We start from the raw sequence: 12,359 nt of genomic DNA, 5'->3' as shown, positions 1-12,359 counted from the left end.
GGGGAGCAGGGGGTGTGGGCGGGGTAGGAAAAAAAGACATCTGTGAGGAGGAGGTGTGCATGCGTGCGGCAGAAGCCTGTGCACACTTTACGTCGTTGCAGCTCGGGACCACCTGGGATGGGGACCGGGCAGGGTGCACCGCCCTTGCTGAATGAGAATGTGGGCGGGGCCCGGGGCGTGAGGACCGGATAGTGATTGAAAGTGACTAGCAGAAGGATTTGGGTTGGGTATTAGAGAGATAGAGAGAAAGAGAGAGAGAGAGAGAGAGGGAGCGAGAGAGAGGGAGAGGGGTGGGGGGGATGGGCGAGTGAGGGAGTGAGCGCCCTTCAGCATCCCGAGTAAAGCTCGTAAAGTGTGCAAGAGAAGCAGGAAGAAGAGGAGGCGCGGTAAGGAGAGAGAGAGAGAAAGCGGGAGGGGAGGAGGAAGACGACGAGCAGCCTTCCCCTCCGAGTCAACATTTTCTACTTTTTGATACTCCTTTTTGCGCCGTCGAGGACATCCTCGCCCGTGCTAGCAAAAGACATTTTTTTTTAATTTTCATTCGGATTTTTCTTCTTCATGACTGACAGGAAACAACAGCGGATGATCGGCGCCGGTCCCGCCAGGAGAGGGGAGGACGGCGACCGTCCCGCGGATGCGCGCGACTAGTAAGTGATGACGGAGCACTTGCTTGACTTTTTCATTCCGGGGGCGAAGACACACGAGACAGTGGGACAAGTGTGGATGGGGTGCTTTACGGTACTGATCCGAATTGGATTGAATGAAGACACACAAGTAACTCCACGTGCTCTGTAAAGTAGGGCATTGGGGTGGGGGTGGCAAGGGGGGGTTTTCGGGGAAGTCCCTTTTTCAATTGAAATCAGCGCTGTCTAAACTTTTGACAGAAAAAAAGAGCAAAAATGCAACGGCCACGTTGAAATTCTTACATTTATCAAAAGGGAGGGGCTCATTTTTTCAACATAGAAACGGAGCCCACTCCTGCATTTTTTTTTTTTTTAATTAAAGTTCCATCTCCTGTTAAATGCCAGTTTTATTGTACGCCGCAGGAAAATTTAAGACGGACCACAAACGGCCTCTGGGCCTCATTTTGGTCACCTCAGTACGGAATGGATGACAATTTTTTTTTCTCTTTTGAGTGAATAAACATTTTTGTTTTCTAACACACAGTACAAAAAAAGTCCAATACCAAAACACAGTGTATTCCTGCCCCCCCCCCAAAAAAAAGAGTAGGAACAAGTTGTCTAAATCCGATCCCTTCACAATTAATTGCATCTACAATCAGAAACTAAAACAGATGCACACTCTCCACATAAACACATGAAAAATACAAAGTGTGCCCCTTTCGCCCACACGTATTCATCATGTTTTTATAAACTCCTTTAAGTGCTTTATAGTTTAATTCCTCGCGCATACTCTTCCACAGCACCTTTTTAAATCATTAAATGCTCTTGCGACAGGAGATGGACTCGATGGCTCCCACTCATGGGCGGTGCCAGCGACTTGAGCCACACTTCTTCCTCCGTGTCAATTGTGCAAATGTAAAAAATGTATTTGCGCTTGGCGACTGACAAAATTGTCGTCATTATGGAGTCCCGTGACTCTACCAGAGGTTAGAATAGTTTTTCATTATACTTTTTATTTTGTTTTTTTATATTTTAGTTAGCTCTAATTAGTTTCCAGAATGGGTTTGTTAGTTTTAATTAAGTTGTAGTTTTTCCAAAAAGCTTTGTTTTAGTTTAATTGGTTTTAGTATTATTTTGTGTGTATTTCTTGTGTGCACGATGGCAAAAAACATCACCGATAGTATTTTGTGGTAAAATCACAACACCAACTATTTTGTAAACACTAATTTAGAAAAACAAATGCTGCTAACCGCACAACAGTTGACAGACTTTGAAGTACAATAAACGCAGTGGCTTACGACCGCTTCTCAAGTTAGATGCATCGCAACTCTAACGTCATAAATAAAGCTCGGATGGTCTCGCTTTCCATCACTTTGTTTGCCACGTTGCCAACATCTAATGTGCCTTTGTGGCTTCAATTTCCATTGAGAAGTCTTCCACGCAGAGCACAAGTCACTTGCCCACTTGCTTATGTCAGTCAGTCACAGTCAAAGTGGATGGATGGATGGATGGATGGATGGATGGATGGATGGATGGATCGATAGACAAGACTATTTTCTTCATATATGAAGCACAAGAGGAGAGCACTTGTCATGTAGCGCGGAGTGACAGAATTTGTGAAGTTGTGAAAATTTGTTCATGTTCCACCCTGCAGGACAATCAAGAGGGCCGGAGACACGGCCCTGACCTCGGCTTTGAGGCACGTAACTGTGTGAACGCCATCCCGCACTCTCGGCGGCACTATGGTTAAACTGCACGCCAGGATCATTCCCCAAAAGCAAACCCCGAAAGCCCAATCGAGAAAGGAAGAGTGTCCCGGATCCGTCCCGGGGGACATTTGCAGTCACTTCTTCATCGGCCAGTGAAAGTCAACCGAGGATGTCCGACGTCTCCCTATGATCGGCACCCCATGCGCGTCGCCCCTCCACCGAGCCCCGACCGCCACCCCGCCTGCCATGCTCCTTTGGGTAGCGCTCTTGCTGCTGCACTGCTCGGCCTCCGCGCTGGGGGGCCAGTACGAGCTATGCAAGTCTCTGGTGAGCACGGATGACGGCTCCGTGTGGGAGCATTACGCGTGCCAGCCTCGGGCTGAGTCCATGAAAGACTACATGAGGATCAAGGTGGACCCGCCCGGCGTCACGTGCGGGAACCCGCCCGAGAGGTTCTGTACCCTGGTGAGTTTTTTGCTGCGTGTGAAGTCGAGAGAGCTCTAAGGGCATGGCTTGGGGGGCAGTGGCATGCAGTGGGGGGGGGGGGTCTTGGGTGCTTAGGTCAGGGGTATCCAATGAGGCAATTGGGCATTCGTTACGAGTGTGACTGAAGAAAACATGATTCTCGGGCACACCCATTCCAGTTCCACTAAAGGTACTCAACACTCTGTACTTAAATAGAAGTATACCTACTTCAAAATCTCTCGTAAAAGGAGAAGGACTGGTACATAAGTATAAAAATAGAAGGACAGACCTGCTGTTCTAGATTAAAGAAGTCAGAGACGTATTAAAATCATACAAGATAAATGCTGAAAATGGGCAAAAGGAGAACTGTCATACGGAATTGTTTGAACATTCAACTGTTATTTTTTTTTGGGGGGGTAATTTTTTTTTGGGGGGGGCTGAAAGGGTGCCAAGAAATGCACTTCTGTATCTGGCAAGAGTCGCCCGCCCCCATTAAATCAGAACTTGAGTGCCTTCATTTGCATCAGTGATTATCCAACACAAATTCACCGCGCCGTTAGCTAGCAGCCATGTCCACGCCCCAAAAAATCCATCCTCCCTTGATGCCACAGTTTACAAAACAGCATGGAGTCGTTTAAATTCCCCAAGCGAGGAGGTGAGGTCATCAATGAGCCCCACCAAACGAGAGGAATCCACTAAATTTGTTCGTTTGTTAGCTAGCTAGTGGCTAGCGCCTCTCGTCACCTAGAATACGTTTTCTACTTTCACTTTACAGGGACTTGACGGAAACCATTTTTACTGTCAATTGTTACATGAAATGAAGAAAAAAAAAAAAAAAACAATTTCCCTTTTTTATGAACATCTTAAAAAGGGCCACGGAAAGGGAATCTTGCTTCTACAAATCTGTTGCCACCGTCGTTCATGCAAGTAGAGTACAGATACCAGAAAAATCCACTTAAGCAGAGTCACAAAGTATTTGCACGTGCTTATTTCCCACCACGGAAAATAAGCAGGAAGCTTAAACGACACGCAGGCAAAGGTGATTTAATTAAGATCTCTAGGGTTCTTAGCTAGCGCGATGACATAAGTGCAACGAGTTGGCATTGCGTCCGTCTAATGGGGTGCTGCTTGCAAATCCATGACAGTATTCCCCCACTTTATCACAGTTCATCTTCGTTCATGCCCTGATACTTTACAGATTTCTTTCTGCAATCTTTTATTTTAAGAATTTTTTATTTTTTTTTGCCATGCAGTGGCGGATAGTGATATAAGGTGCACATTCAGCTATTTATCGAAGGGGGACAAAGAGTCAAACGCACAAATAGAAAATGAAAACTTTTCACCAGGAGCTGCTGTAAATTACAACACACAGATTAACTGGCCAAGTTCCTAAAATAAACCACTTTGCAAGATTTTTGCAATTCGCACCTGGGCTCGGTTCACTGTGATGTTGCCACTAAAATGCATAGATGGTACCTTTTTTTTTTTTTTTTTTTTTTTGGGTCGACTGCGCAGCAAGGACAATGAAGGACAAACCTCGGTTGGCAAACTCGTTAAGATGTCAGCAATATTTAACGCGCCCCAGCCTGCGGGCCAGCCCTCCACCCTCCTCGCAGCTCAAGTATTCATATATTCAAGCTTTATGGACGAGAATTAAGCAGCTACCCGTCGGCAGAAAGTCACCTGACCTGTTTCGTCAGCTGTGAGCCCAAAAGTCCAACAAGATATAGCATCGTGGGTTTTGTTTTAACAAACAAGCTGTCATCTACCGTCTCGTGGGGTTCCGCAGTCGTTCGCATCCGACAGGAAGTGGCGGACACCTAATGGTTAATGATTTGTTTCATGTAGACGAAGCGGAAACAAGTCTCCAGAAAGCCTCTCGGATGACTCCTCCAGAGAAGGGAAGGGTGGGCGGGGAGGGCGGGCTTGTAGCCCAAGACGGCGGTGACGTATTGACATCTGCCCCCTAATGGCTCGGGTCTGGAAAGTTCTGCAATTCTGCTTCCGAGTGAGCTCAGATTAAATATTGATGGGCTCCTTAATGGGCTTCCTTACAAGGGTCGGCCGGCCCGACGATGGCCCATCCACGGAGAGTGCGCCACCGGGCTTGATGAGATGATGGGAGGGCGGGATGGGACGGAACGGGACGGGAAGGAGTGGGATCCGAGTCAGCGCTTTAAACTTTGTGTCGGAAGCGTCTGGTGGCTGAGGCGAAGGCGGCGGCGACGCGCGGGGCTGGAGAAGCTGAGCGACGACAGTTTCTTTGGCAGGTGAGGCGCGATGAGTGGGCCTCATTCGCTGACTAATTTATGACTACCATCTGAACGCCTCTTTTGCCAAAAAAGAAAACTTTCACAGTATGTCTGATAATCTACTTCAGGGAATGGAGATGCAGTGAGCTCATCTCCTATCGCCTCGTTTGGCCGTTTAAGGTGTCACTTTTGACTTCCAATATTTGGATGATCAACATGGTCGGCTCCATTCTCAACTTCTTCAGTCCTGTGTTGCCAAATAAACCTTATGACTCTCAGTCTGCTTTTTTTTTTGTTTGCCTTAAAAGCTGTCCTACCGATGTTTTACATCAGAAAACATGGTTTAGTAACATAAAGTTTGAACAATCTGCTTCATTCTCGAACTCTGAAGTCCAACGTTGCTGAGAAAAACATGAGAGGACTGTATGGCCCAATACACAATTTCTTTCATTGAAATCGGTGCTATCAACAGTCAACATCCAACACAAAGTAACATTTGACACTTGACTTCTTAAACTAGCAATGACAGTAATGGTGTGACTCAATCCATTTTCATCATTTGCCTATCGATCAATGACATCATTGACCGGATCGGTAAAATATGACATGACAGCTCGTTTGCTCAAGTGTGCTGAGCTGCCATCGTTATTAATCCTGTAATTCGGATTAGTCTGATTTATTTTATTTTTTGTTTTAAATGGGTTTTTTTAAAAATCATTTTGGAGGGACGGACTGGGGGGGAAAATGATTGATTCTCTGCGGTACAATACTGATATATAGATGTTGGTGGATGATATTTGTCCAAAAGCTTGTCTCAATCCACTTTTTTGCATTCAAATCTGATCGGCGCCATTCGTCACTCGATCAGATGATTAATTAAAGTGTGCACACGTCAGGGAAGGTACATTTATCTGATCTATTTGTCTACTGTGAAGCCTTTCGCCCTCTCGCACTCTTCCTTTCCCCGCCTGAAGGATTTGGCAGCTGAACAGAAAAGTTGTACTTCTTATTTAACTGCCATAGATTTGCATGCAATCCCACAAATCCAGGGGAAACTTGGGGCACAGAAAAAAACGAGCGGGGGTTGGGGGGGTGGAAAATCACCCTATGGGCAGAGCTGCTCGTCTTTAATAAGACTTCACATAAGCGACTGCGGAAAAAAGATGCAAAATTGTTTTTGTTTTCCCCCGCCTCCCACTTTCCACCTTCACCCGGTGACAACGTGTTCCTAAAAACTGGAGAGGATTCAGGGAGTTTTTGATGTGACGGTGCGCTATCCCCGCCTGCTTTCTTTCGCTTTACTGTACTTTCTCCATGGGGAGGCTTCATTTTTATTTTTTTTTTTCCCGATTTCTCTCGTTATTTTTTTCTTCTTTTACGCCGGGAGTGCAACAAGCTCTGCCAAGCGGGGCCAGCGTGTTCCGTGTGCTGGCTTCTGTCGATGCGAGGGAGCGGCGGCAGAAAGCTTTGGAGTTGCTACTGTACTGTACTGCGGATGATGGGAGTTAAAATGACGTCAATAGCTCGCAGAAATGGATAAGCTTCAATATGATTTTGCATTCCTACAATAAGGGAATACAAGCATTAGTCAAAAGCGGATTACTAGGGTTGTTTAATCAAGAGCACCTCTTTGATCTTATCTTAAACCATCTTGAAAAGTGAATTTAGAGATTTGTGTCAGGCATGAGGCATGTCCAAAGATAATTGAAAATGTGCAAAAACTGAAACCTATTGCATGCAGGACAGAAGGTTGAAGATAAAGCATTGTTTGTCTGATATTTGGGCGTGGCTAAATTTGAAGCCCAGTGATATATGAGCACTTGGTGTGAATTGTGAGGACGCAGGAGATATATATATATATATATATATATATATTTTTTTTTTTTTTTTTTTTTTAAATTCCGACTTGACTACCTGCATTGGGACTGAGGCTTTGTGCTGGCACGGCCACTTTAGAGTGCCTCGTTGTTGCTTGGCAGGGTTACAGAAGTGGCATTTGATTGACCGCAGTGGTTTCAGCACATTTAGCGGACACACCCACAGCAGAGAGCAGTGAGAATGATTTTTTTACTATTTTGATTTTTTTTTGTAATCATTCAAAGTTGGTTGGCTGTTTAATGTGTCAAATGAAAAGAAGTCCAAGATGGCGCCCGAGTAGGCAGCCATCTGCAAGTGCTCTGATGAGCCTTGCTTACAGTTGTGCGGAATAATATTACTCGTAAAACATAATCCTACTGGTAGTGTTTTGAATTTCCTCACTAATGATCACAAACAGCGTACTAGTACATGGACCTTTGTAGTGATTATCCATGTCAAGTAGTGCACAGTTTTTCCCATTTATTAACATGTAGTTGGTGTACTAATATAGCAAAGTTGTCCTACTAGTGCACACAAATATCACACAGCATTGGAATAACACTGGAAAATTACTGGTATGACACTCTAGTACTACTCATTTGATGATTTGAAGCGGATTACGTGGGACAGGAGTAGTGAACTAATCTCTTTTTGTCAGTGGACGCTACAGCTTCGTGTTTGCTTTCAAAACTTAGCTTGTAGCAGACGTGCACATTTTCAGCATGACGTCTCTGATCCACTGGTAAAAAGGACACTTTGATCCTCTCCTCTTTCATCTATAACTGCTTCAGACAACAAAGTGTATGCAGGAAAGTGGTGAAGATTGCACGACTGTCTGTGTCCGATGTGTTGTGTTGTGTTATTTTGACTTCAAGATGGCGCCGCGTGAGTGGCTGCCTTTCCAGCAGCTCCTATATTTTGTTGTTCTACTTCTTCCATTCATAACTTTGCTGCTGTGAATTGGGAATTTCTCCATTGCGAGACTAATAAAGGTTTTCTTATCTTATCTTATCTTAAATTGAGAAGACATTTATTTTCACGTGACAGCGACTTGAGTGTAACTAAATTTGGACTTGCCTTTATATTGTAAAAACACGTTTTAAAAAACTACTAAGCATACTCAGCAATCTAATCAGTCAGTATTAGGGAGGTCACAGTGTTAGCGTACTTGCCTAGCGCTCGTATGTAGCGTAGTTGCCTATGTTATTTTTTAAACATTTTTGCGGAAAACAACAAATTCATTTGATTCAACCTCTTTGCAGATCATGATGACTCGGATGATGTTTTTATTGCTATTTTAAGTTGAAAATGACTTGCTCGATGCTGCTCGACTAATCATACATGAGACTTATAGTGATGTAAGAACGTACTTCTGTAAGTCCTTACATTACTAAAATCAAACTAGAATTGAACACATTCTCCTTCCAAGCTGCCGGCGTGTGTGGCGCGGGGCGCGACGTTGGCTTGCAGCGTCCAAGAGCCGAGCTTCACCACGCAGTACCATCGAGTCAATACAAAACAACGTTATAAGGCCTTCAAGAACGCTGGTCGTTATTTGGGCTTTGAAGCCCAATCTTCCCATGCTGCGTTTTCCTGCAGCTCCAGCCCAGCAGATGCCAACGGGCTGTTGCGGGAACATTAGCGCGTGCGCCGGTCCCGTCTCAGAGACAAACACAACACACCTCCCTGCTCCACAATGCCCATTTTAGAAGCTCTAAAAATAGACATGAGAGGGGAAATAGAGAGAGAGAGAGAGGAGAGAGAGAGAGAGAGAGAGAGAGAGAGAGAGAGAGAGAGAGACAGGAAAGGGGAGGAAGCAAAGGAAACTAACGGGGAGGACGATGACAGCTGGTGGAGTGGATGGGCTCTTCTCAGACTGGGCCAGGGGCCACGCTACCTGCCGCCGACCCCGCACGGGCCCCCCGCCAGGCCAGCTGTGGGCCTTCAAGGCCGCGTGAAAGGGCAGTCCCAAGCCCAGCGTCGAACTGTACGCCACGCCTCCCTTGGAGGGTGGCTGGAGAAGAGAAGGGGGGGCATGATAGCGTCCTAATATGCACCCTCCCACGGTGGACCGGGAGGATGGGAAGGGATGCAGCTTCCAATGTGAAGTGTTGGCATAATGCGAGGATAGTTCTAAGTGAGATTTGTGCCTAAACGAGTCAGGACTAAGAGGGATCGGCCACAGGGCCTTACGCACACTGTATGGCACGGTGCTGGGGGTGTTTTTTGCTGACGGCTCGCAGTGAGGAGGGAACCGGGTCGATGCGAGGACCTGACTTTGGGCTGGCAGGGATTTTTTTCATTATAGTTTTACATTCGTTTTGACTTTTGTTTTTGAAATTCAGTTAGTTTTAATTAGGTCTTCTGTAAACATATTTGTCCGTTTTTAATCGGTCTTTTTTCAAAAAAGCTTTTAAGTTTATTTTCATTAGTCTGAGTATTAGGGGACGACCGATTAATTGGCTGGCCAGTTCAAAGTCAGCAGATTTTTGCAGGTTGTTGTTTTTTTCGACATTACATAAGACATAAGATGATTACATTCAAACACCCCCCTCACCCCCCCCCAAAAAAAAATCAGGGGAAAAAAAAATCACCTGATTTTTGCCCATTTTTCAAAATATTGTATAAATGTCAAATGTTCTCTGCCTGTAATTGATATCTTTATTCTTCAAAGCGTCAAGCGGCCAAAAAGAAAGTTGTGATATTTTTTTTCCAAATCAATCAGCTCGTAGCTTTTTTTATTCAGAGCATTTGTCAAATGGAAGATAAATAAAACACAATAATCAGTGAATCATAAAATAAACTACAATTCCCTTAAGACAAATCGACCTTTCTTCTGTCCCACCGTTTAGTTATACTCAAAACATTTTTGATTTAAATCGAGTTTAATACAACACAGTGAAAGAGCACGGCGAATTAAGCTTGCATCCGACAGACTTTCAGTTTCAGTGCCCGTTCAAATCCCCCAAAGTAAAGATGAGCGCCATCTGCGTGCCAACTTGCAAATTATTTGCAGGTAATGAAAAGTGCACTAAATATTTGTTTAACCTAGATAACATACTCATATGCGGCATTCTCTGCTTGAAAACATCTCACAAGATAAAAGATGAGCGTCATAAATGAAAAGGCAATATCCTTTGCCTTAGCCCCTCTGAGGCCTTTTTAACGGGAGGGTCATTTCACTTGATGTCCCCCCCTCCCTCCATCCCAAAACAAAATATATTGTGTGTTTGCTCAGCGTCCCTTATACACTTTATTCCCCTTGCTGGTCATATAACTTATAGAACGTTCCGGAAGTGGCTGAGATGGCACAGGGATGAAGGAAGGAGAGGAAGAGAGAAGAATGCTGTTTCACCACCGGCCAGGTGTACTGTACATGTTAGCGTAGCCCGGATAAGATGATATTTAAAAAAAAAAATAATGACAATTAGAATATATAGTCTGTCTATTTTGCAGCGTTAACCCTATCACAGTTGGGTTCGAAAGGTGCATCAGTGTTTACTCAACAAAATGTGTTTTTTTCAACATTTATTTTGTGCATGCAAATACCAATTTTGCTGCTGTAGATTGCAAATGTCTCCATTGTAAGACAATCAAAGGTTTTCTAATTCTTATTCTTATCCATTAAAATAAAATGGCAGACTTTAAAGCAAAATTATATGGTTGCTTTAAAAACACAATGAGTTGGATTCATGTTCAGTTTGACAGTGAACTTTAACTGAGAGTAACAGATAGCTTCAATCGTCTTGGAGAATTGAAAATGTTAAAAAGAAGAAAGAGCCAAACTGCTGCTTGTTGCGAAGTAACCGGAGTTGAGTTCACTCCCACCATACAGCTGAAACAGCTAAAAATCGCATAAATCGGGTCACTCATATTTTCAGATGCCTCTGTACGTATGAGGTGCAAATTAGAAAAGCGTATTCGAAATTTTTTTTTTTTAAAAAGCATATTTTCAATTGTTTCAAAACAACGCGAACGGGAAGTCGGTTAAGGCCGTGGCATCATGGAGGCTGTTGTCGTGGAGACGAGATGGCGGGGAGGATAATTGCTGGAGGGGCTTAGCAGTGCGGGCCACCTGCCGCAGCAGTTGGCTCGGATCTCGGTATATGTGTGTGTGTGTGCGTGTGTGTGTGTGTGTCCTGGCATAGATACACTGAGGCGATGCTGGCAGAGCAGGACACGAAGGACATGCCGGGCACACAAAGGGCTTAAATGCAACCTTGCGTCCCTTGTGCGGGAGGATCATAAAAAAAGGGGGAAAAAATGCCCCGCCCTCCCATATAGTATATTACTTCACATCCACGATAATTAATTCTCACACAAGGTCACAAAAGGCTGATGAAAATCAGCATGTTTCATTTCAACTGAAGACATTAGAAATTTGGCATCCATTTGTACATTTTTTATGTATTACAGTGGGTGGTACCTTGAAGTTTAATTCATTTTGTTGACCAATTTCGTCGAGAAGCAAATTCCTTTTTTTGCCAGCCGAGTGAATTGAAAAGCCATTCATGCATTCCTCCCCTGTTATTTTTTTTCTTATACATTTTTAATAAGTAAAATACTTTGCAGCACTGTGTTGTAAAAATAAATATTAAAACATGATAAAAATCGAATGTAAAGAAATAAACTGAAGTTGATGAAGTACACTTTTGCTGCAAGTCACATACACACAATAGTATTCATGTGTGCCATTAAGGCATGTGGCCCAGTGAGTTTTCAGGAGCTTTGATTCCAGTTAACACAGTTGACCGAACAAATGCCTCCTTCATGGCCCTTGTGAGTGTTTTCATTTTATCAATGTGCGTTTGGCTGCTTGTCCCATTCAATAAACATCTGAAAATCTATTAGTGGCTGTGGCTTGCAAGTCAAATTCTGGCAAAAACAAAAAAGAAAAATGTTGACAAAGTGAATGGCTCATAAGGCATACATGGCAATGGCGAGTGATGAAAAAAGCGGAAGGGGCGTGGCCTGGACGGGGGCGTGGCCCGGACGGGGGCGTGGTTACTTACAAAAGTGGCACTAAACATGCTGAAGATGAAGTGTATGAAATTTACAGTTTGAAAATTGAACAGAAAAAAATCCCAAGATCGCCACTATTCTTTCAAGTGAAAATTTGTGCAATTTTGCCTATGCATTCCTGGTGAGCACCAAAATGTAACTCCAAATTTGCTGCTCAAAATCAAAACTAAAAAAGTAAACACATCCCCTGCCATATTTAAGATTTGTTCATGACTTGTATTCATAAAGTGTTGTGTAAATGTGATAAAAAGCTGTTGATTCTTACCTCATACAGTGATAGTGAATATTTATTATGCATACAATTTATTATGCATAACCGTGCTTTATTATCCAAGACAAAACGTGAATTATCAATATGAATATAAAACGCAAATAAAAACAAATAAATGTTATCATGCTGTTGCTACAAATGCATACCAAATAAAATTGAA

At 43.7% G+C, this 12,359-nt stretch overlaps 2 protein-coding genes across 6 annotated transcripts in view; one reads left to right on the top strand and one right to left on the bottom strand.

Moving 5' to 3' along the window:
* rapgef1b (Rap guanine nucleotide exchange factor (GEF) 1b) overlaps positions 1–12,359 on the bottom strand; it is a 158,244-nt gene that overhangs the window by 93,286 nt on the left and 52,599 nt on the right. The window lies entirely within an intron of this gene.
* ntng2b (netrin g2b) overlaps positions 1–12,359 on the top strand; it is a 64,780-nt gene that overhangs the window by 2,209 nt on the left and 50,212 nt on the right. For 2 of the 4 annotated variants that reach the window (XM_019872137.1, XM_019872140.1), the window contains exons 1-2: positions 393–647; positions 2,278–2,797. In XM_019872137.1, the coding sequence (XP_019727696.1) occupies positions 2,519–2,797 (279 nt within the window). In that variant the 5' untranslated portion in view covers positions 393–647; positions 2,278–2,518. The other 2 variants (XM_019872138.1, XM_019872139.1) reach the window with 2 other exon arrangements.

This window comes from Hippocampus comes, unplaced genomic scaffold (assembly GCF_001891065.2).
Source record: "Hippocampus comes isolate QL1 unplaced genomic scaffold, H_comes_QL1_v1.1 scaffold260, whole genome shotgun sequence".
NCBI lineage: Eukaryota > Metazoa > Chordata > Actinopteri > Syngnathiformes > Syngnathidae > Hippocampus > Hippocampus comes.
This window is presented reverse-complemented; position numbering and strand designations above follow the sequence as displayed.